This window comes from Schistosoma mansoni, chromosome 3, assembly GCF_000237925.1.
Source record: "Schistosoma mansoni strain Puerto Rico chromosome 3, complete genome".
NCBI lineage: Eukaryota > Metazoa > Platyhelminthes > Trematoda > Strigeidida > Schistosomatidae > Schistosoma > Schistosoma mansoni.
In genome coordinates, this window is record NC_031497.1 from 2,646,851 (window position 1) to 2,673,345 (window position 26,495).

General features: G+C 34.1%; 2 protein-coding genes across 2 annotated transcripts; one reads left to right on the forward strand and one right to left on the reverse strand.

Annotated features, from left to right (window-relative positions):
* Nucleotides 1-2,442: 2,442 nt before the first annotated feature.
* Nucleotides 2,443-6,605, forward strand: Smp_074060 (hypothetical protein; the record flags this gene model as incomplete). Its single annotated transcript, XM_018798888.1, has 7 exons — nucleotides 2,443-2,616; nucleotides 2,654-2,842; nucleotides 2,878-3,010; nucleotides 3,046-3,080; nucleotides 4,648-4,747; nucleotides 4,781-4,866; nucleotides 6,501-6,605. The coding sequence occupies 7 exons, from the start codon at nucleotides 2,443-2,445 to the stop codon at nucleotides 6,603-6,605; spliced, it is 822 nt and encodes a 273-aa protein (XP_018650732.1).
* Nucleotides 6,606-9,333: 2,728 nt separating this feature from the next.
* Nucleotides 9,334-21,019, reverse strand: Smp_074050 (scm-relatedprotein containing 4 mbt domains (sfmbt); the record flags this gene model as incomplete). Its single annotated transcript, XM_018798889.1, has 5 exons — nucleotides 9,334-10,545; nucleotides 13,179-13,580; nucleotides 15,081-16,217; nucleotides 19,989-20,387; nucleotides 20,423-21,019. 5 exons carry the CDS (start codon nucleotides 21,017-21,019, stop codon nucleotides 9,334-9,336), a joined length of 3,747 nt encoding a protein of 1,248 aa, XP_018650733.1.
* Between the last annotated feature and the right edge of the window lie 5,476 nt (nucleotides 21,020-26,495).

Below are 26,495 nucleotides of genomic sequence, written 5' to 3' on the forward strand. Positions count from 1 at the left end.
TAAAATCGTTAATGTGGATCAACTTTATAGGACGCATCAGTATCATAATTTGGCGGGAGGAAAATTAAGCTCAGATTTACTGGTGACAATTGTCATGTGACGTTTGCATTATTAGTCGCAATTACTGAAACCTGTTTGCTTTTACTTCTTTGGCCATCAACGCTTTTTATATTTTACGCTTGGTCTTACACTTAACCATGTCAGAAAAATAGGAAGTTTTGCGATGTTCGGCCCTATGTTCCGCCTTAAATGTGATCACTTCTAGTCCTATATTTCTGCCAGTAATAGGGGCCATCTAGGGAGATTCATGAAATGGGTTCAGATAGGTTTTATATATTTTGCTTAAGAAAATTATGCCGACGATATACATTCCCGCTGAATTATCCTTATTTCTTCAATAATAATAAATGACCAATTGGTCACTTAAGATTAGGGGTTTATAACATTTACCAAACATTCCTTAGTTCACTAAAAACTCACCAAAAGTTCTTATTAACACCTCTGTTATTTAAAACATATCAAATCATTTTACCCCGACTTATTGTGACGAATTAACTCTATTCAAGTTTTCTGAGCATGAATTCACTATTGTAGATCTTATATGAAGTTTATTCAATTATCTGCCTTGTCTTTTGTACTACAAAAGAAACGGTTTGGTATTGCTGTTTCAAACGACTGTTTGGTTTCTCTGAACATGTGTGGTTAGATATATGAATAAATATGTATAGACGGTGCACTAATTGGGAACCATGTAATCCAAACTGTTTAGTTTCAGAATTCTGTCATTATAATGGCTGCAAGCTTACTGTTTAGCCTCGTGATTTCGTTGGTTGGTAAGTGACTACGTCAAAACAACTCAACACACCTTTGTTCTACAATAAATCGCTTCACTCTTTTTACTTAGTGTTTTAATCATCTACTGTGATATCCTCAGACTTTGTTAATTAACAAGTAGAATATCCGCTATTTTTATTTCACCTTGGCTTCCTCATGAAGTATGCATTCATCGATCAGTAACTAACGTTCAACTAAGTGGAATGTGTTCAAAATCTTCCTCTGGATTGACTTCGGAGTAAACGAAACATTAGAGATCTCTTATATGTCATTGATGCTCTCAGCTAAGTTTATTCTCTGAGTTTCCACACAAAATGTGACTTTTTCAAGACGTCGATTGTGTGTAGTTCCGTTTGCTATCTACTTTGCTCCTAATTATAACGGTGTAGTTGCATTCATCTTCCCTCATTTAGTGTCATCCCATAATCTTAATTTTTCAATCTCATTCTCTTTAAACCACTTTCTACGTTTGACTCCCCATAGTAATGAATACTGTTACTTCGCTTTCTATACTTCATGTTTTGTTAGTTCCTCTTGCTTTGCTACTGTGACGTGTGGCAGCTTGAGTCAGTACAAATTCGGTCCCAATTTACCAAATGACTGGTTGACTGAATCAGTCGAAATACTAACATAGCGAATTTCCGATCGGAAATTCTCAATAACACTAACAACACTTGCCAAAGCACTTCAGAAGTAGTTCGGTCGGCTTACTCAAGCAAAAGCATTGGACATAAAAGCTGATGAATACTAGGTTTATTTTTAAATTTATGTTGCTTCTAAAAAATTTGCTCATTATTTCACCGAAAAAGTATGTGACGTTAGATTTAGTTTGTCCTGTACATTTGTTTATATCCCTTTTCTGACATGTAAATAATCTGTTTCGGGGCACTACATCTGTGTTTTTAGACACGTTACAAGTCAGCATTACCGACCACAGTTCTGAAAGTGTCCTCAAAATAAAATTTGCACTATTGCTTTGAATTCTCTTTATTATTCTTGTCAACTTAGTCTTATTATTCTACTATGGTGTGGGAACTTGTTCGATGTACATTAATCCTTTGTTCTATGTTGTTTATCGTCGAATGACTGACGTCGCGTCACAGCATTTTGAATTAAACTGACCATTCACAAATTCAAATTATTTTAATACAGCAACATCTTTCGGTCCCAGTGCTTAAAAAATGTTATAACCTTTGGAAAACCATGGTAAAAAGCCGAAAACCGTAAGAAGTTTCCAATGCTCTCTCGCTCATCCAGAGTAACCGGCTCAGAAATCGTTTTCCTCTGATAAGTTTTACTGATATTCCCTATTTTAGGCTTTTTATTTTCATAACTTCAGATTACTTTGTGTAATGTAACCTCTGGAGCTTTAGATGTTTCCAAATCAGTTGTTAAATAAACAGATTACTATCATCCATTGATTTTTTATTCAATTCCGATCCATTCTTAAGACAACTTCGCCTTAATTTATTATATTGAATTTTCGATTGTAAAGTATTCGTCCACATGTTTTTCAGATACATATCTTGGATAGATGTTTGTGTTCCAGTTCCACTCTAGTTACTAACTGTCAACTATTAGAAAACGCCTTCAAGACGATTGCTTATAATGAACTGCAGGATCGTTGAGGGAATAATTTGTACTGCAATTGACTCCGAAGTGAACTGTCCGTGCGATGAGTGCAAAAAGAGACATTTTTGTAATGGAATTTCTTTCTTCTTCCTGAAAGATAAATTTTGGGTTGAAACTGTTTCTGAAGAAGAGTTATTTCAAAGATTAAAGGTTCACTTATTCTGTTCCGTACATTTTCAAAATAAAGACTCTTAATCCACAGTTTGAATTTCAGCGTGATACCCTCCGCCACACTATTCGTGATTGTTTTAATTTTGGAGAAGTGGTAGCTAATATCCAGGTTTGCACAGACATATGTAGTGTTTCTTTTCAGTACGCCGTTGGAGAATCTTTAATAACTTGGACTAGTGATGCTGTTGTTCCTGTCTCTTCTGTGGTACCTAATTACATTATAAAATGATTTATTTTTAGCTGCATTATCATGTTATTTTGCCACTTTCATTTGCACTAGAATCACTTTGTAAAAAGCAAGATTTACTCAATAACAAGTTGTTGGCTTTAAATCATCATGCAAATCGGCTTCATGAAAAATTAATGCTTCCAAGTAACAATGATAATTTAAATGTCAAATTAAACTAGTGGGTGAAGACTTGAAAAAGGAAGACGTGGATCTGGTTAGTTGTTAAAAAGTCCTCACAATTTTTTCTCCGAAATCTTCAGGTATCAGTCGCATTCAGGGCACACGCCTGATATTTCAACATATCAAAGCTAGTCAACAGTAGACAGCACCAGTAATTATGGTCAGTAACGGAACCGTAACTGGTATCTTAGTTTCTTTTGGATTTCGAATCTCCGTTCAAAAACTTTTTTACTAGTGTTGTTAATTTTTTCCCGATTTGCATCCATATAAATCGGAATTAATTTGAAAAATATAGTGGGAATACATGGCGCTACTGTTGACACTAATCAAATCTTTACTATTTTATATCTCAGGTTCGTATTCGAGGGTATTCTATGGAAGTTTGTTTGTGTAGTGTCGGAAATATACTTGACAGTTTTCTATAAGTCACCATATAATGTGCGTGTTAAGGTTATCCTAAAGTGTTATGAAGTCGTGCAACACGATCATTGACTAGTTCAGACCTTTCTAGCTACTTGGGACACATCAAGAATCTAAAATATTCTACCGAATGTACAATATACTTTTTAATTATAAAGCAGTGCAGTTTGTATAAAAAAGTCGATTAATTTCTGAGTTATGTTTCTTAAATTTCAGGACCGATGGTCCTTCTGGAGTCTCGAAACCAATCACTAAAACAATTTACTTGATCTTTGAGAACTAGCTTTAGAAATATGATGGGATAATGTCATCGCCCGGTCATTGTTTTCATTAATTTGGTTCTAATTTCTCATTTTTGCTTGTATCATTAAATGTGTAACATGAATTTAGTACCTAGTTATTTATTCATGTCGATCTTATAAAAGTCCTATAAGTATTTCTGTAATAAATTGTTTATGGTTCGATTTGAACTCATTCCATCCACCTCATCTGATGGTTCAAATCTTCAGACGATCGTTTATTATCTTGAGATTGACAGCACTTTTTACTCACTCTAGATCAATAATTATAGGTGTCTTTTTAAAGGCATTGATTAACCCCATACAACATTCCACATAAAAGCTCTGGAGAAATTAATTTTTAATTTTATAAAGAATTACTTACGCCTGTTAGTTATATTTTTTGGTTAGCGTTTTTTTAGCGAGTTTGTTTTCTACGGGATGGGGTCGCTAACCCCATGCTTGACCCTCCTCCTTTACCCGGGCTTGGGACCGGCAGTAGCCCTCAGAGGAGCTACAGGCGGAGTTAGTTATATTGAGTCAATCTACTCAAGATGTAGTCATGCCATCAAAAGATGATCGAAATTCAATCCTAGATGTCAACAATGGGATAATTCAAAGTCTTACTATTAATCACTGGCAAATACTTTATAAATCTTAAAAATGAATAGCGGTTTCTATTTTTCTTTCGTTTGAAATATCATTTCTACCCGTTTGATATATTTTTTATTAGGTCATTCTAAAACATGGTATTTTGTCTGCCATAAATAAATTCACCCGATGAATATCCTATTATTTCACAATCTTAGTATAGTAATTTTCTTTATTTTTTGAAGTCTAATTCTAACGTTTCACACTGTTTTTTTAAATTCGTGGTTTTGCATATTTTTTTGTTTTTTTCAGGATTTTAGTTGTTCATATAACTTTTCAAAAGGCTTACTTTCTTCGTCCTCTACTCAACATCTTTTTTGTGAGGCATCTAAACATTTATTCACTTCTAAAAGTATGCTTCGATACTATTGATTAGTAAATTTAGTCGAAAATATGTGTACTTCACCGGTACAACAGAAACAGCCTACACGTGAAATAATATCAAGTAATTCAAACTCTGAAGATGTTCAGGTAATTTTTATTAAATAATGCGTTGACTATCTTTCTTCTGTTACCATAGCCTTCATTAGATAAGGTCTTAAATGTGAAAATGTTTTTCAATCCATATCGATTAAATCATCTTTGAATTCAATAGTAATTTCTACTCTCAACTACTCTGTCTCATGTCTCATTCTCACCATTGTATTGAGATCTCTTTCCAATCTAAAAACATATATTCCTTTTTTTACTCTTCTGGTATGAATAAATCTTTTTTACTACTACTATTCAAAAATTTATTTAGTAATTAAGTACTTCATTGACAAGTGAGTATTCAGCAAACTATTAATCGAATTAGTAGTAATAATAGTGTAGTGAACAGAACACTGGTGGGGACAATCGAATGTATTTAAGCAAAAATTACAGACTATCTCACTAAATTCTGATAACCATACAATGAACAGTTAATTTTCAAAATAACCATCAATTGTCTCAATCTTCACTGCGCCTTCTGTAAATATCAATCCATCTTCTCTAATTTCATTGTTTATGCATTTTCCTACCAATTGCGCTTCATTTCAGTTCTTTCCTTATCGGTCTTCTGCCCAAATACATTCTATGTCTGACCATATGAGTGTTCCATTAACATGATAGAATATTTGTTTACAGAAAATAATTTGTCAAAATAAAGCCAGAAAAATGATTTTCGTTGTAATTAAAACGCTAAGTAGAAAGCTGACTGTAAAAATATTTGAGTTCCCGTGCATTCGAATTTTCACTTTTTCTGGATTGCCATAAGGTATAACGTTGTGGAGAAGCCACTGTGACCCACTCGCGAATTCCGTATCTTGAATACTGATCTTATAAAAAAGTATTGATCTCGGAAGTTTAGATTAAGTGTTGAGTAGTCGTAGTTCATATCCATTATTTCCGGAAAACTCAACCTATATCAGCCGAAAAATTGATCTTTTAGTAATCTTTATCCAAAATTTTTAAACCGTGCAAGTATCATTGATATAAGTGCTAGAAAACTCGGATTATGAGTAGCTGATTTTCAAGAACACTAGCATTCCGGATCATAAATACAATTTCTGCCCTTTTTGTCTTCTCAACATTTGGAGTTGAGTCAAGGTCCATTAGGGGAGCATTTTGCGTCTCATCAATTACTATGTTGATATTTTGATTTGCATAGCTAGAAATAAGTTATAATATTAACGAACTAACATCATGGATGAACTGCTCAACTGATTGATCAAATTACTGGAATATATGAGATGTCTATAGTAACTGTTTCTAAATAGATTTCAGTAAATAGAACTTCTAACCAACCAAGTGAATATATATTAGGAAGTTACAGTTATTGTTTCTGTTCAAGTGATTCACTCAAGATTATATAATTGAGTTAATAAGTTGTCACAATTAACCAATCATTGTATACACATACTTCCCTTTATTGACTTGAAGAGAACAGTAACAGAATAAAATGAATTCATTTTATTTCTTCAAGTTCTCATCAGCTGCTTACGACCTGTAATATTTCAAATAAAATTTAACATATTTATAGATATCAAACTGATTTAAATTCAGTGCGAAAGCATATCAGTATGATGTTATTTCTAAAATAAAGTTCTAAACTTGTTTTATACTTTTATTCAATTGTCTTTCAGGAAACAGAAGAGAAACGAAGAAATGAATTACAAAAAAAGTTAGCAAATAAACTGGGGAAGTTCAAAAGTAAAAAATTAGAAAGACGTGGGATACTTCGGAAGTGATAAAAAAAGTTTGATTTTTATTAATCATAAAAACTCTAACTTGCCTTTTTTTCTCCTGGTTGCTTATTAATAGCAGAAGTTGAGATATCGGGTATTCATTGTTGGGTAATTGTCTATCGGAATTCAGTAAGTTACAGAAGTAGTTTGAGTGTTAGCACCATTTTGCACTCACTTATACACAACTTACTTCGATAAGATTCTGTTTCTAACAATATTTTGATAATCGTTCTAAATCATAGGGAATGGTACTCCAAGTCGGATGTAACACAGAAAGCGTATTACTTACTTTACTTATGCCTGCTACTGCTCGTAAGCATAAGCTGCCGACCAGAAATCTCCAACCAACTCTGTCCTTCCCAGTTGTTCCCAAGTGCTATTCATTCTTTTAATGTCTGCCTCCGATCCCTGGCACGATGTGTTCTTTGGTCTTCCTCTTTTCCTTTTTCCGTTAGGGCTTGCCTTATGATGCAATTTAACCATTTCCGTAAAGTGTAACTTATCCACTTCCAGCATATTTATGAGTGAATTGATTCTTGTGATTTCATAAGAGGCGTTCGATGTACTTTTTTATTATGTAAAGCTGTCCACTAAGAGTATAAGATACTCGTAAATTATTAGTATTTGATCACAGATGTCCTAGAAATATTGCCAACATCTGAGACCACTGGGTAAGTAATAGTGGGGTTAGACGCAGGGTATTAGGGAATGATGGTAAATCAGTTGATGAGGTTGTGAATCTTCATCAACTGAGCTGGTTGGGCCAAGTTTTACGCATACCTGAGCACCGATTACCACGGCGCGCAATGCTGACTAGTGTTGGAGACTATTAGAAGAAAGTTAGGGTCAGCCGAACCGAAACGTGGCATCAGTCCATGAAGTCACTAACTTCTGGTCCGGTAGATGCAAACAATCGCAACCAATAGTTGGAGACTCTGGGTGACAATGGCATAAGTGCATACACTCTTTGTCTTCCCTTAAGCCGTGAGATTAAAATTGCTCTATACGTTTATTTCTACGAACTAATTCTTTCTTCCTAGATTATATCCTTATATGGAATCTTTCTTTTATATATTGCTACCATTGAAGTAACTACTTCTATGAATTTGGTGTTTATCTTGTTGTGCTAATGAGGTGTGTCAACTTGAACCGAAGCATATGTGTCTGGTCCTACGTTGTAGCTGACTAACTGAAATATTTACTAAGATAAGCATACGAATACATGTACTTTAATACGATGAGTTTTTGCAGAATAACTACAGTCTTCTCAATGTATATTGTTGTTCGTATTCTAAAACCAAGAAACAGTTATGTGTATAAATCATAAATACGTTTAACTGCCTCAGATTTTGTAACTGTGGCAAAGCTAATTTACTAACAGTCCCAGATAATAAGATTATCTATGAGAACTATAACATGCAAATATTTTCACTGGTATTTCTCGAAATGATCAGTGATTCACCATGGAGTTTACGACGGAAAGTCGACAGAGATGTGATTTTCACAAATACGAACTTTTTGATCAATGTTACTGACTTATCCATTCACACCAGTAAGAATTGAGATTTACATCCAGGAATTTGAGATCTATTCGCCAAAATAGTGGCGAGAAATATTAAGTTAGTGGACTGCAGCGTGATCATGATAGGTAAAACTAGTCTTAGTGACAGATCCTCACGATAATTACGATGAATTAGTATGGGCGATACAGCACATTATGGTTATTTTTTGATCAGTAGAGAAATTAATATAAACAGTCTCACTAGTCTTAAGAAAACTACATAATACTCTCCAACCCTATTTTCGGATCATCCCGTGGTGTATAGTAACCGAAATCATTGATACAATGAGACTTTTAGAGAACGGCTTAAAGTGGTTAACTGAAATAAGGCTTATGGTATATTGTCCATACAAAGTTTCATACTACCCATGTATGATTGATTAACTTATATCGCAAAATAAATTTTGATACAGATAAACTTTTATCAATTGAAAATAATTAAGTTCTACGGAATTTTCAGTCAGTTCAACAACGCGAGTCAATTTTCACGTGATGAAAGAGCTCTTAAATTTTCGATTTAAAGCATAAGGTGGCAGAACCATGTACACAGAAGGTACTGACTCATTATATCTGGAACCACTTGAAGACAATCAAGATTGTTTCCTACTGGTTATCATCGGTCAAAAACATCAAAACTTCCGTTTACAAATAAATATACTATAAACGTTACGCTTGAATCTATATAAGCGGAAATACTTGTTGTCGTTGTTTCTTAAACAATTCGATCGGTATTAGCGCTTGAAAAGTGTTTATACAATTAAAGTGATCAAAATAGTTTTGCTTGAATGTTGCCATATTTCACTATATTTTTTTATTTATTTACATTTAAAAAAGTAACTCGATCATCATAATTATGCATATTGAATAAACCTGTTTTGTTTTACATGGAGAGTACGTTTTTTATATTACACTGAACTATACAAAAAAAGTCGATGATAAAGTAAAAATCAAGTATGATGGAAACATCAAGAAGTTGAAAATACAAAAATTATACATTAAGTATGTAGAATCACATTGAAAAAATTTTTTTTTTCAAATTACAGTAACTGACGAATTTACAAAAAAAACTAATTTTAGAAAGACTAATTGTATGGTAGAGGCCAAAAACATGGATATCTGTGCAATAAGGGATCGACCCTTCAGTGGATAGTTTTAAATCACAATGTTACATTATCTTGTCTCCGGTGAATATGTTTCATTTAAATTAGGATTCATACTAAACTGTTCTAGAAAGGCTTGTTTAACAGACATCACATGCCGTGCAAGACGTACAGCATCGTTCCAGCGTAAACCAACTAGTCTATGCAGAACTGGTAAAGTTAATAACATAAATGCTTGCCCATCTACAGCTTCCGCTGCAAGCCATGGCCACATTTCTCGACAATCAGTACTGCCAAGATATGAAGCTAAGTCAACAGGTGTCCAAAACATAGGATTGCTTGGTAAAATTACCCTTGGAATATTGCAGAGCCACGAGTCAATATCTCTTTCCATTAGTGAAATATGATTTGGTGGTAGTTGTGCGGTAACTAGACTGTTACTGTGTGAAGAATTTGGAATGCTGGGTATGGTTAGACAGTAACTTGATAGGGTGGCTGATAAATGATTCAGATTCCATGAATGCTGCGAGTTAGGAACAGGAGGGATGTGTACATTTTTCGGGGTATCAAATGCAACAGTACATGGGGGATGGCTGTGTGATTCACGAATAGGTGATGTCTGATGGTTTACCGTAATTGTATCCGAACTAATGATACGCTTTTTGCCTGCTGGATTGACAAAGTTAGAGCGGACAGACCTTTTAGATGCAGTACGCCCATTGTTAATGTTTTTAAAACCATTAGAGATATTTTCAGCACCATGTTTCATGGAGTTTCGTGAGTAGTTTTGACGCTTTCGTTTGGCTCTGTTCACATGGTTATCGCTCTTTGAATTAGGAACTTTGCAACTACTTGACTGAAAAAGGGATTGTGATTCAAGCCTATTAACCCAATTTGAATTATTTTGTAGTGCTGATGTAGGTCGAGTGACATGACTGTTGGGAGCATCCGAAATAATGCGATTCTGATCACTATCAGTATAAAAAGAGTCAGTAAATGCACGTAAGGCATTTAAACGCCTTTTCCATCCTGGAAGACGATCAAAGTAACGCGAACGTAAACGGACGTTACAGAAAGACGGACAGTCGTTAATCAAAGAGATATTTTCAATAGGGATTTGAGCTACACTTGGGTCAGGGATTATTCCATTTGATTCTTGTAAAAATAGACGATCATTATCTAATCCATTGACAGATGGTGATATTACTGAATTTGATTCCTCTAGTGATGGAGGTGGAACAAGACTGAGAAGATGTGGACATGCTTCAAAAACCAGAGAGATCTATGAAATGATTAAAAGGAGACAAGGTAATTAGGAAATGTATAAAATTGACTGCAACTAAAAGTGTAATAAAATATAGTTTCTTAGTACAACCATTTTTGACATGATTGTTTGCGTACTTCACACTTACTTTTGAAGGAATGTATACTAACTATACTTAATATTTTGGAACACTAAAAACATTGACAACTTCATTTCTTTGACTAATCTATGCACAACATAATGAATGACGTGTAATCGGAGATTGGAAAAGAATAGTCCAGTGCTCGCATAGGAACGTTTTCTCGCCCTGAACATCAAATAAAAATACATGACTAGTTAGATGCATGAGGTCGTGGGAGGGTAGTTTGAGTCATATAATCGAGAAATGTTACATTCGAGCATGTCTAACAGGGATTGTTAAATACACTTTTTTATATCGTTTCAGTTTTAAGCAGTTTCGAAGTAGTGCAAAATCCACTTCTCTTGGATTGAATCAAAGATGCAATTTTCATAGTTAACTTTACGAAACTGACTTTTTAAAAACAACAGAAGCCGAGTCGTGGTGTGTTTGATGAAGAGAAGGTAGGTAGACTGGGTAACTAACAGCATCACTACAATTTTTCATACAAAACATTGCTTTTGATAAATGTAGCTCTTCAGCTGGTTTTACTGGTACTACTGTTGAATAGGTTGGTCTATCTACTCAATGTATAGGAGAAATTTGTGCTAATAACAGCTTTCTGATAGTTATTTCAGGACTAAGAAAATGTTAAGAACAATTAAGGATCATTACAAAGAAAATAATACTAAGCGATTTAAACAATATCGAAATATAGTATAACAAATTAATGGTGAAAATACTTAGATCTCCTCAACTGTGTTTTAATGCGATCCAATTGTCATGAACAAAAGTCAACATAAAATAATCTCAAGAGATGTGATTTATTTACCAAGTACAGGTTTGTTTGTGTACTCTGCTTCAAGGCACATTGTTGGTGTGAAAGCTAAATGATACTCTTCGGTAGCTCAGATCAAACTAGATGGGGTTGGTAATTCATTTTTGTATTTTTTTGTTTGAATCTCATTGATATTTAGGTTGGCAGTTGATCAGTTTCTTATTGGTCTATGTGCATCCTGTGCGGATTGACTCGATATTGCCTTATAAGCAAGAATGGATGGTGGCTGGCGGTGAACTTAAGGCAATATCGAGTCAATCCACATATGCCAATAAGAGACTGATCGATCGCAGTCCTAAACATCAATGAGAAGATTCAAACAAGCAATACAAAAATGAATTAAAACCTCACCCAATTTTCACAAGCTAGTGGATAACTGGATTCAGTAGCTAAGTGGTCACGCGATGGCGTTTGAAGCGAACAATACTAAGCTCGAGTCCCGAGGTGAACATCAACTCTAGGATGCAGGTACACCTAGTTGATGAGTCTCAAATAGGACGAGACGAGAGTCTTGGATTTCAACTGCTAGCCACCATTCATCTTTGTTTTATAGGTGGAGCTGGGTTTGAATGTGCAAATTACTAGTTTATGTCTGAATATTCTAACCATGAAACAAATTCATTAAAATAGAAATTTGATCAATGATAAACACTGAGAAAATCAAACATATATAACTAAAGTTTACTAAATTAGGAAATCTGTAGTAAGTTTATGGTGTTTCAAGAGAAAAAAAAATTGACCTACATAAAAAAACTGGATGATGACAGAATTTAACCAGATCTACCTATTTTTGTTCTGCTGGTCAAATATTACTATATATGAGTAGTAAATGTTGTCAAAATCCTAGTAAACAACTATGCAGATAGGAACTGATTTATACAGAGAATATGGTTAGGACAACTAATCCATACCTCTGAACGTATTCTATCAAGCTATCTTAGCAAATTAGAAAGTTTATTGGTATATGACCTACAATGGTACTTAATTTTATTTCATTTGACAATGTTGGATAATTTTTGAGTTTTTTCGTCTGATAACACCTAAGAAATGATCTCTGTCGAACACACAGTCAACATAATCAAGTAAGTATGGTTGGGGCAGATAAGAAATTTGTGTTCCGTAATCTTACTATCTTTAATTTGCACAAAAAAGTTCTGAATACTCTAACATATAAAGATAAACAAACACTAACTAGTTTCAGATTGTAACAGTTATATTAAACTGTAATAATACAGTGATGTTGAATATGGTTTCATGTTGGGTACATTTCAATAAGTAGGTGTAAACAACTCGAGTACGAATGGTGAATTTTACAGGATAGGGTTTAAGCATTATGTATCTAGTCTCGATTTTTATGATGATCAACTTATGTATAAAAAAATGACAAGGCAACCCATTTCATTTCAAGTAAGATGTGAACACACATACGTGTGTGTGTGTCATATAATACATGATAAGGTGGAAAAAACAACCTGTCATTAGGCGAAATAATTTCTAGCTTATAATAAAAAAACAAAAACATGAGACTCAGAGGGAGAGCTATAACATGTTTACAACCGTTACTCAGAATAAAGGTAAGACAACAGTTTTATTCGAATAATGTATCAAATGTGTTTATTGGGATGGGTAAATGTCAATGATTAGATGATCTAAAACCACAAAACATCTGTTTTTTCATCACAAACTGAAAATTACCTGTCGACAATATTCTTCAACGGCTCTTGTTCGACAACAAACTTCCACTGGCACCTCAATTTTTATTCCTCGTCTAGGACATCTCACACTAACTAAAACCACGCACATGGCTTCCCGACGCTGTTCAATGATTTCTTTTTCAGCCTGTTGAAGATAAGGATGAATAGTGTTTCGTACTCGAAAATTATTATCTAGTTCAGTTGCTCCACAATCTTTGGTGTTTATCCCTGGCGATTTGCGACTATTAAGAACAGATGCCATCCCAGTAACCCAATCCGCCTCGAACATTCGTAATACGCGTACAGGTTTATGGGCAGCACGAATCAAACGAGTAATTAAGCATTGCATCACTCTTGTTACTGAACCAGGACCGAATTGGCGAGGAAGTAAGTCAAGATTAGACTGAAAAACACATTAAGTTGAAAAATTTTAGTTAAAACACTGAACCACAGAAACGTTAAATATGATAGAATGTTCACATTAAATAAGTCAAGAGTGTAAATTTAAGGCTATTTCTCCTTGTTATCATAAGAATATTTCACTTTTAAAGTTATCATGATTAGTCTACCTGATAAAACGTAGAGATTTTTCAATTAGAATTATCAATAAACATATTCGTTAACGTGAACAAAGCTATCTATAAAATTACAAATAGAAACTATTCTTTATCTCAAAAACTATTGAAGAGTAATCTACTATCGTTTTAGAGAAGATTGACGGAAAAATTGGTGTTGTCACAAATAACAATTAAAAAGCTACCACTGTGGTGTGGTCTATTTATATCCATATAAGTAGTATATGACGATGGTCAGACATAGAATGTATTTGGGCAGAAGACCGATGAGGAAAGAACTGAAATGAGGCGCAATTGGTAGGAAAATGCATGAACAATCGAGTTAGAGAAGATGAACTGAGATTTACAGAAGAAACAGTGAAGATTGAGACAATTGGTTGTTAATTTGCAAATTAACTGTTCCTTGTATGGTTATCAGAATTTAATGAGATAGTCTGTAATTTTTGCTTAAATACATTCGATTGTCCCCAACCAGTGTTTGTTCACTACACTACTCCCACTCTGTACGAATACCCTTTCTGGATACAGTTGAAGCATTCCAATAAATTATTTTTAATCAATATTTTACCAGTAAATGTTTTATCTCAGTTCTGCTCCTAAAACCACTTTTTATTGAGCAAAAGATAAGTTAGATAATGTATTACAAAGAATTTGTGTTCTGAATTACATACAAGGGGAAAAACAAACTAATCCCTGGCAGTATCTCTCGTTTGAGTTTATAGATATCTAGCATGTTGGTAAATGGCATATGTTTTTAGAAAAGCTAGTGAATAAACGACGGTGTTAATATAAATTATTAGTTAGAAAACAAAGTGAAAATAAGAGAAATCATTGCAATATTTGGGTAGAAGGTAGATAGGATATTACAGAACTTTAGGTACAGCATAATATAAATACTTTGGATTGCTATAAAACTACTTAATAGTTAGTAAGTGTAGATAGTGCTCAGAACAGTAAAACTAACATTCATTGAAACCGTACTAACCTTATCATATCGAAAGCAAAACCTACGACTGTGCACTGAAAATACTTAATGATATTATCTGAACCAAACTTTTTTTCAACCGTTGTAAGCATTTTATTGTGAATAACTTATTCGAAATTCGGGTGGATGATTGATGATTAGATTACTCCTTGGTTTGAACGACTTCTAAAACATTTTATGAAGGGATAAAATTTATGCCACTACTATGAATAAAAGATGTTCGCTTGACTCACATTCATAATTCATACAATAAAATCCTGGAAAAAACATGTCGCAAGAGTTAAAGTAGACTGAAATCTGTCTAACAAGTAATTTACAGATGAAAACATTTCAAAATGCTTACTTTACATAAAAAGGGACCAAGGTAACATCTTGAATTGATATAAATGGGTGGACATATTTCCTCTTTGGTATAGGGTATAATATAACTTTGAAGTTCATGTGTACGTTTGAGACCTCCAGGAATACAACAATCTTTCTTTAATTGTGTAGAGGGAGTAGTTGATTCTTCATTTTCATTATTATCGTAAGATTTTTCTGCATGAACTGATGAAAAGCTTTCTCTGGTATCGTAGCCACTTGGAGGAATAAGTGGATGACCAACAAATTCGGACCAACCAACAGGATACAAATTGGTAGATCGAGCATCTATTAATATTGGTCTACTTTGATAATGGGTTATTTTCTCATCATTAGTAAAGTTTTCAATACACGGTATATCTGGAAGAAGCCATAATAAGTGAGGATATTCGACTCGTGTAACTGTAGCTGTACAAAGTGCAGGTCCAATATCACAATAATGAGCTTTTGAGCAAATAGATGCAGGTGGCACCATCTCCAACTTCATACCTAATAAAAATCTATTTGAATTTGCTTCATTCCTATCCGACTTATAATTGACATCATTTTCATTGGTCTGCCAACCTTTTGAAGAATACAATGAACTAAAATTTTGTTCAGAACTAGAATTACTTGAATTTTCTAGTTTTTGAGCAGAATCAAATGCATGAATCCCTTTGAAAACGGACTCTGAAGGACATATAGGTAGATCATTAATAGAAATTACTTGATTTACATCTTTAGAAGATGAGTTTGTACAATGAAGTGCATTTATAGTTGTTTTTGAAGTAACACTAATTTTATTCTTAGCAAAATCATCTTCAATAAATACATTATTAGTGTTAATATCTTTAGATGTTGATTGATTAGTTATATAATTGTTATGAGCAGATAGATAAGTGAGATAATTAGTCCAAGTAAAATATCTATTTGTAGGCCAACCAGATGGTGGAGATAAACATATTCCTCTTAGTTGACTTTCATTAACTGGCATAATTTCCGGCATACCTGCATAAGCAACAAACTGAATTTTCGAAGAAAATAAATTTGAGTTAATAATACTACTATCTTCTTTATCCAATTCACTTTGATTATGATTTAAGTCATCTAACTCTACGAGAAAATAATTTGAATTGAATACCTGTTGAATAAGATTACATAAGAGAGAGAGAGAGAGTAGACTAAGTTAACAAGTATTTATCATTAATAACAACTACTCAGCGAATAACAGATTTCAAGTTCACAAGCGATTGTGTTTAAAACAATCTAAATATGCACAACCAGTACTTTTAACAAAACAAAATGAAAGTGAGGAGAAAATAAAATTCTACTTGTGAAGATACCTACAGAAAAATTTAACACTCTTGGAAAGATATAAAGCAGTAATATATGTTTCCAGTCAGAAAGCCATATAAACTATATTACAAACTAAATTAAGGTATGAGTACGTTTATGGTTAGAAATCTGCTATTGGTTACCATCAAATAGCCAATCAGACTTTGTTTATGCAACTATAGCTAACATCACTCTAAACCTGATGACAAAATGAGGTTGACAAAACCGAGTTGAAAGAGAGATTCTTTTAATTTTTTTTGAAAAAAAACAAACATTGGATTTCCTGCCTGATAACAATCTACCTATATAGAAATAATACTAGAAACTCATTTGAACGTGATCCGCGCACAGCATATCTGATATCTTAGTAAGTAAAACTGCATTTATTTGAATGGGACTTCGACAGCTTGTCAATAAAAAAAACTGTAAAATAATCAGGCTAATTGAAGCAGATAGAGGTCTTTACTCTCATTTTACTTTATAGAAAGATTTCAATTTGAAACGCACACAGTTATTTAAATCAACTAAGCTTGTTAACTAACTAGTCATGTATACATTTGCTTGATATTTTCTTATTAGTAGTCCTCGGTTTATGGAACAGTAACGCAGAGTAGTGTTACCATTTAAGCTAAAAATTGAGCTGCAAAAAAATCCTATGGAAAAGTCTTACTAGGTACAGTTACGGGAGCGTTGAAGTAGTAAGATCAGCTATATTGATGACTAAATCAGAATTGAACCCTATCCTTTGAATGACAGGGCTCCAAATCGTTCATAACGATGTGTGTGCATTTACTCCTTATCTGTCTCTTCAGTTCTAATTCAAGCATTGCTTCATATATACCTCTTCTTTAATCATATTCACAATGAGTAGTCTCATTTATTGTCCTTGCTACTTTCTTGTTTTAGTTTCTTTACAACTTGCTAATTTCATGTCATAGTACTAATATAGTACAACTTATGCGGATGAACATATTTACCGGGCTTTATGAAGATGATTAACTAAAAAATCGTATTCCCCATAAAAGCTAATTTCAGCCATAGTGCAAATATTTGATTATATATATGGTAAACAGAGTGGAATCCACCTGTTAGAACTCTTCAACAATGGTCATCCCAACATACAATTTACTATGGAACACGAAAAGAATGCCTTGTTCAACTTTCTTGATACTGAAATACGATCTTAATAAACAAATCGTTAACCAATGAAGAAAAAATTGTTTGGAAGGCAAACTTTAGTTTGTAAGGAATTTAGGATTGAAATTCCACATGGAGATCTGATACATAATTGGGATAGTTCTAGGATATTGAAGGATACGATTTTATCACGTAATATGGTAAAGATCTCTTGAAATCATTCTAAGTTAAACTCACTGAATTGTGATCTCAATTAATTGAAGAGTGAAAAGTCAATAAATAGGTTATTTACACTGTTCATTTATGTTACCAAATCAGTCGAAGTTTAACGACTGAGTATTTTTAATACAAAAGCCAGATGAAAGCCCATTCTACAAATCTCGATAAGGCAGAAGTAAATTATTTGTTCCTTCTAAATAATTTGCTCTTCACCGGTTAACGATTTATTTATTAAGACTCTATGTATATTAACATTTTGAGCAGACTAAACTTATTAACTTGTATGTAACTTAGGAGAAAAATACGAAACATAATGAATACATCTCATATTGTAAACAGGGTTATTCTTGGTTTATTTCAAAGCCCCCACACTATTTCTCAAGTAATATTTCACATTTGGTAAAATGAGTGGGAAACAAGCGTTTTTTTATTGCCACTCAAGGTATTTAAAAGCCTTTGAAGTTAGTCAAGGAATTCACTAAATAAACTAATCGAACCTCCATACGACAATTAAGCGTTTAAAAGATTCATCATCATATTCTCCAAACACTGTCATTATAGTTCTATTTATAGTTTTTATGAGAACCAGTAGTACGAAGTTTGAGTGATTGCCTAGTTTGATAGAATAGTGTCTGAAGTCTTTGGTACTGTATTATCCGAAATGTTTCATGCTCCATTTGTATTGTTTAGTCTCTCCTTTTTTATTTTTTGTTCTGCTGGTACATTTTTATTTATTTCTATCTACTCCTGTTGATTAGCGTTTGCTTTTATGATATGAAGGGTAGAAACTTAGATCAACATATGTATGTTTTTGCCAGGTCCTACTCTACTTGTATTTGTCTGTGTATCAGACCGACTATTCATATAGCGAAAGAGTTTTTAAGAGTTTGGAACCAAGATTTAATTAGATATGATTTGTTTGGTTCATGTGAACAGTCAAGAAGCCTTAAAAACATCTTGAGATTAATAACACAAGACCTATTATAAAATATGCCGTTTCGTTGTATTTTGTTTGCAGTTGTACAAACTTATCAACAACTTAATGAGGTTATAATTTTGGTGTCAATTCTTCCTATTCTCTCTTGCTGGCCAAGGGATAAACATAGAAAACGGATTGGAATGCCATGAAAAAACGTACTGATGCATGTCGCCACAGAGTTTAGCAACATAAAAACCGAAGATGTTGGAAATAGAGGAGAGAATCATGTGGCAGGTGAACAAATAAATAAATAGAATTGTGATGAAAGATATCTTTTAATTAAACAGTTTGCGGTAAGTTTATTAATATCACTATGACGCATGACTCAAATTACCATGAGGTTTCTTAGTCTATAACTACCGATTTTCAACCAACATTCTTAACATAGTAGAACCTCAAGGAATGAAGGTCCTATTCACTCTAAAAACGATGATTATTCAAGGTGATAAGCGCTACTGTATTGGTGATGAGGATAAATCTAAATTCTACAAAGTTAGCCTGAAATATAATGTAACCCAAAAATCATGTGTAGATCCATGCAATATATTGTTTCCCAACCCTTTCTGTGGTAAATATGACGCCACCTAGCTACCTACTAGGAAGAAAATGTTTGAGTCAGTAATTCAGATGCTATATTCCTTATTTATCTTTAGCGGATAGAAAATCCTTATCCATGGTCTTCGCATAGTATAATTCTCGATGTTTACTGTAGCAAGCACCTGGTTTTTGGGCTAACAATATCTAAAAAAGTAGGCAAAATGATATTGTGAAATGAAAGTTTTTAAATCATTGAGTCAAAGTTTCATTACTACGGAGAATTATTATTAAAAAAATTTAAAGTGATCTAGACAAAAACTTCAATAGACAGACCTACTTCTACAAAAACATAAAGATTAATTAAGAGTGATGATATCAATTGTATAGCTTCCTGCTTTACTACACTTTCAACTAGAACAGTTAAGGTAGGCAATATCTTCTGATAATGATTGTTGGAGACTCCATGGAGTTTGATGGGATCAATTACACTGAATTGACAGTAAACCTCAATATTGGTATCGGACCTCTAGAGACGACAGCCTCTAATTTCAGTTGAACTATACATTCGTATATATCACTAATGTTTACTTCCGAATCCGATACAAAGTCGAAGATATAACGTCTTATTATCAGGACGTGAGTTGTATGCAATCAAATTAACTGATAAAATAGTCTAAGCTAACTAATATAAACATGAAAACAAACCTTAACAACTGTGGCTGGCTGTACAAAATACGGTCTAAGTGGATTTACAGCTTCCAACTTCCACCCGACTTTGAATTCATGAAGAGGTTGGATATTGTTGTGGACAGAGAATATAGACTTGAGTAAAAATGAGTCAACAGATTTAGAAAGGTCATTATAGGTAGCCGGACAAGCACCACGTATAAAAGCATCAATGTTTGAAATAGCACGTTCCAATACATAACCGGGAGGAGGACAATATTTGAGATCACACAACTTTCCGTAGCCAAGTGGGTGCAAGCGGCGATTAAGGTAAAACAGAGTGAATGTAGAAAATTTACGGCTCTTATCACATGCTTGTGCTTTTGAACTTGTTCCAAACCATGATAATAGAACACGTCCACCAATGTTCATAAGCACCTTGAGATAGTTAAGTTTACAAAATATAAGCTCACCTTTGCAGGCCAAACACAAGTTGGATCAAGATCATGTTCGCACTCAAAGTACCCCCCAACGCGAATGGTTTCAAAAGTGTACAAACAACGTCGATCGAAAAAGGTATTGCAAACAGAACGACTCCGTAAACATGATGCCCAATCGGTATTTTGCCAACAGTTTTCTTGATTACTGAGATGAGAGATCTGACTTGGTGGAGTCCAGTTAGTGTTTTTTGATAGACACGAACCCATTGGTTGCACAAAATCCCAACCTGGACCTTTAACATCAAACCAAAACGTGTTTTCTGAGGGATATTGAGATGTATCTGAAACGGGACATGTAGTTGTCTCAGATGAATAAACTGCGGTCTCCGGTATGCACCACTTTAGCAATATAAGATAACCTGATACTAGCACCACTTCAGCTGGCCACCAAGAATTTTGGATGCTCGCTCCCTTTTGTTCAGAAAAACCCTGAGAATTAACTTCAAGTGTTTCTCCTTTTTTAACAAGTGTCTCAAAACTCTGGGCCACGTGAGGAAACAAATTAAATGGTGAAATCTCAGCACCCGTCTCCGAAAGGTAAACATGCCAGTTGAAATTCATACTTGACATCAATTCGGAACTACTTGATGTACCAATCACACTTTATTGCACAGTTGGGATACTTTCGTGGTGCAAGATGAGAGCAGACGAATCTATGGGAATAATAAATGTCTCACAAAGAGTTACTTGTGTATATACTTTCATATTTTTTTAACTTTTACTCTGAAGGGTTGGAGAAATAGTGTGACAAGGTCAGTAAGCACCTGTAATATATCTAGTGGAATTATTATAACAATCTGACTCACCAGATGAATTTTTGGAAGCAATGAACCAAAATAGAAAAGAACTAGTTTTGTTTTACGCTTGAAAAAGTAAAAAACCATCGGTCAATATCGTTCAGCGCACTGATTTAAGCGCCTAAAGTGAGGATCATCGCAGAAAAGACATAAAAGGTTAAGTAACTTTTTAATGTCAGATGTACACGAACATGAAAAATAGATAACTACACATTCATTTAGTTTTCTTAGGGCTAAAGCCACAAAATTCACAAAGACAACCGAAGTGCTTGATCAACAACACTCCGGTCTTCTCATATTGGTATGAAGTGTGTGAATGTTGGCTAAGAATGAGTTTTGTGTACGAATGAGGACTAGTTGGTGGGAGTAATCAACAGAATATACCTGGGAACCGCAAAAGATGCTGTTATGAACTATCGAAGCACTTATCATATGGAGATATACGGTGCTACCTAGGTAATGAGACTGAATGTATAGGATGATGTTAGAATTTTTTTTAATTGGTTGAACTCATTTTGAGATCATCAAACAATAAAATTATAGTAGTATCAAGTAAACTTTTAGGGCTATAGATGCATTCACTTAATAATATTTCCTGAAAATAGTAAAACATATAACATTTATATTTGTTGGCTTTGTCGTCTTTTTAGATGAAAAATAGGATATTTAGGGAAGATAAACACTCTATATCTGGTTATATAACTGCTAAATATAGATGACCCAACAGAATGTTGACCATTACAATTTAATCCTTACACGATGACTTAGCATTTATCATATTACTGAGTGAAATCATGTTACACCATAGTTTCCGAGTTTTACTCTAATACTGATATGGACAAATATCTTTCACTCCAGAAAGTGTTATCTTCAAAGTCATATTTTTCTTAAGTCTTCGTATGTAAACGGATAATTCACCATCAATTTAGATGTGATAGTTTTTTTCATATTTCCGAGGCATTTTTGTGATTTTGTCTATGGAATAGTTGTTGCCAACGTTTAAATAATTTTGAAATTAGGCTCAAAGTTCTGGAAAAGATTGCAAACCTATATCAGCTGCAATTGACCTATGATTTACATCTACAATTGTGCTACTTACTTGCAGCTGGGTTGCTGACTACAACATGACTAGATTCAAAAAATAGTGAAAGTTGATAAATGAAAACCTATTATTCGAACATAAACACAGCTGTTGGTTGTAAACTTGAAGAATTTCTCGGCGAAGTAGTCAAGATGATAGAAAACCATAAGTGGTGAGTAAAAAAGTTTCATGTATTCATTTAATATTCACACCTAAAACAATGTACTGCTATTTTTTTTACCTTGAAATCATCTTTTTACTTTTGTGTATCTTATTATTTGTCTTGATGTAGTAACGTAGATTAATACTTTCTGTATTAGCTTCCATGGTAACATATGTTTGCCTGATGTGTTTTCAGTACATTTTTATGTTGGCAACTTACGCCGTCTGAGGGTTAATTTTGTTAAGAACTCAATTGTGACAGTCTCTTAAGAGACTGACCAGTTTCAGTCCTAAGCATCAATGGGAAGATTTAAACAAACAATACTAAGTGAATTCTACCTTTGGCTTAGTTGAGTGATTTTAGTTAGAGTCAGTGTAACTTATTATCACCTCCATTGTTTGCTATCCCTACATCTACGATTGCATATCTGATAATTAATCGACAATTATTCGTGAACAACAAACATTAAAGGAGTAAGTGCCACACGGTGGTTATCATAATGAATAGGAAAACTACAGATGTCTAACGTGGCAAATTTACTGAATATTTAATGGTCTTTGGATATCATTGCATGCCGATAGGCTACACTGTATATAAACTTAAGGGACATATTTCTTTTACGTGCTTTTGTGCATACGTGTTTCGCTAAGAAACTCATTCTGATTCAGTAGCCAACTATTCACTCACCTGGATCATCATTCAGCCTGAAACTGACAGTGAATGTTGTGTCAGTTATATTGGATCATTGTGTATAAGCAATCGACTAAAATTCTACTCATTTTAACAAAACTAAATGTGTTCGTATCAAATTCAGACCTGATCCATTTCTAATCAGTCTGAATCATGTTGGGAAATATTTACGTTATTCCATTAGTGTGAGTCGGTGATTACATACCTCCAGAGACGTGGCTTAAAAGTAACCTATTTGGTAAATTCATTAGATTATATTTGAACAATCGTATAAATCATCACCTCCAGCTACACTTACCCATCTATCTTGTATCTTTTCTAACCCATTTTTATCACTGATGTCAATTTTCGATATGTAATTTGGGAGAGGTAACTTTGATTGGAACATTATCATCCTATCCTTAATTTCATTCCAATTAGCTGATTAATTACGCCTAAGAGCTAAAAGTTATTAGTTTTAGGAAGCGCAGTATATATATATATATATATATATATATATATCCGAGCATTCGCATTGGTCAAACAGTAAAACACAGTCGCTGAAGCTGGAGAATTGATATTATATACAATTTTTGTCTTGAAGTGAAGTTAGAGTTATTATAAAACTTCCTCTATGTTTCACTGACAAAAAGAAATTAAACAGGCGGTCTGAATGTACAATTCAGTCATATGTCATCAAAAGCTTGAGTTTCATGTTCCTTGTATGAGCTAATTGAACATAATTTACGTTAAAAAGCCTAACTGTATACTTTTTTGGTGATATACCAAAAAGTTAGGATCTACGGAATTAGCATGGAAATGAAATCCGACAGTTTTTTCCTTTAATAAATACCACGAATGTTGTAATATAACGTTGAAAATGTCAAGGTATTCGCAAATTATGACTACGATTGTGGTTTAGTAGGTATGACGCATTAGAATCTATGTTGCGACGAAGTATCTTTTCCGGGGTAGTAGGGGGCGGGTAAAACAATGGTCAAACTCGGTACGTGATACGAAACAGCACAATTTGTTGATGTAATTGGGTTACCTAGACCGCTGAATTTATATTTAAATGTGATCTACAGAGATAATCTACTTTAAGGTTACTCCAGTAGTCGGTTTCCTCAAGGAACATTAAAACTACCGGAGTGACTTGGTACCTACTTTATTTTAGGAGTCACCAAAATAAGTATTATCATTGAGCTGGTTTTTAAGACCATTACCAAAGCAGCAAAAACTTCGATTACACTTAAAAAAAGCAAATCATTTAAAATGACGATGGTCAAACTAGTGCTGAATTATATTACTTCCGAGAGAGATCAAGGTACAATTTCTAACTGTGCTACGAATTTATTGACTGTGTCTATGAACGCTCTAGGGAAGTCCTACTCACTGCCTTCTCGTACCACAGGTGTTGTTTACGAAAGTGAGAGGACGAAAAGCGAATGTCCGGCGCTTTAACCGGGTTGGTGGACACGGAGGGTCCACCTAGGGGAGTTGGAAAACCCTGATTCCAAACCAATGGTGCACATGGGCTCCAGTATCCTGATGGAACGAATGGCGGACGAACCTGTCATTGGTCAACGGCTACCATGGGACTGCATCTCCTCACGATGCTCCACTGCCTTGTGGATCAGACCTTTTGGTCAAAGGCTCGGGGTGTGGCCCCCTAAGAAAACCACCTGCTTCGGTTTGGGCACCCGGGCAGTATCACAGCCCACACACACAAATAGTGTGGCGCATATGTACCTGGTGCCCTTTTGTACCAACATATATGTGTTTAAATAAATAAATAAATAAATAATGAACGCTCTACAACTTAACACCTAAGGTGAAATAAAAGTCGATGTGAACAATTGAGTCACTGAAATTTAAGCTTAGTGACTCAAGTATTTTAATTACGGGCTGAAACCCAGATATACCTATACAGATATGAAGATCTTCACATGAACGGCCGTCATACGATAAGTATGACTCAGTAAGAATTTTTACTTAGAGGCTGGGTTACAATTCTGTATTTAAAAAATACACCTTAAACTCACTGTTAAATGTTTTAAGTACTAGTGCATATATCTAATAACTTCGAATTTGGGAATGACCACTGTAGTTAAATACATATATTTCTTTTCGTATGCTAAGTTAGAAATAAGAGTGTAAGTTGAATGACATGAAAGATGGGAGTCTGTAAAGACTGAATAAGTGTACCTCTAAAGTTAAGCTACTGCTATTTAGCTTTATCCAATTGTGAATTGACTAGTAACTCCGATAACTTACGCTAAAATTGGGCACCAGAGGCGACCACAGGCTTATACACCCTTTTGCTAGACAACTATTTAGAAAAGCCACAGCTTGATACTGAAAGTTTCGGGGACGGTTTTGGAAAGACTGACAAATTTTAAGATATGGAGGAAACCTCTAGTACTAAGAAGTGTCTCGCGAGTCACAGTAGGCCGACTTACGTTAAATATCGATACGGATACACCATACTTGATCAACTTTCACTGCCGACATCATAAATGAAAAATCTGTGGCGGGGGTCCATTAGTTTCTGTTTATGATCATACTAGTCACAATAATTTTGACTGGTTGATAATAATCAATTATGTACATTTTAGACAGATGGTTCAAAGACTGCATCAACCTATGATTCTAAGAGAGAAGTCGGGATACTAGCTTCTGTTTGTAGATTTCTCGTGCTCATTATTTTACTTCGGACGAACTTTTCGATAGTTAGACAGAAAACAATAAAACACAAAACGAATTTCTAGTAAATTTGCAATAAATTTTGTAAGTGAAGTCATCATTTCTTTGTTAGTTCGGATACTAAGCATTTGGCTTTCACTTTCCAAATGAATAAAATGCATTAGGGATTCATTTAGGAACTTCGAAACAACATAAAGCGAAAAAATTATCTTAATACAAAAACTTATAAGAGTTTCTATAACCTTTCTCGATAAAACAAACTACTTGCGAGGAGCGTTTGGCGAACAGGCACTCAGTTAAATGCGGGAACCTGAATACCCCAAGGTCATACTTTAAACATTACAGGGTCATGAGTACAAACAGAATGAGATAAGCTTGTCTTTTCATATGAATAAGAAACCATTCCTACGGAGTGGTTCCATAAGCGGTTTCCAAAAGCAATTAGAAGACTATAGTCTTTCCTGAAACATGGCTATCGCCCGACACTACAGATGAAGTGACCTTCCGAGGCATGACACTATTTTAATAAGACAGGACACAAAAAGAAAGCGGAGTGACATTATACAACGACAGCCACTTCAAGGACGTAACACAACACAGTACTGAATTTACCGAGTTGACAGAATCATG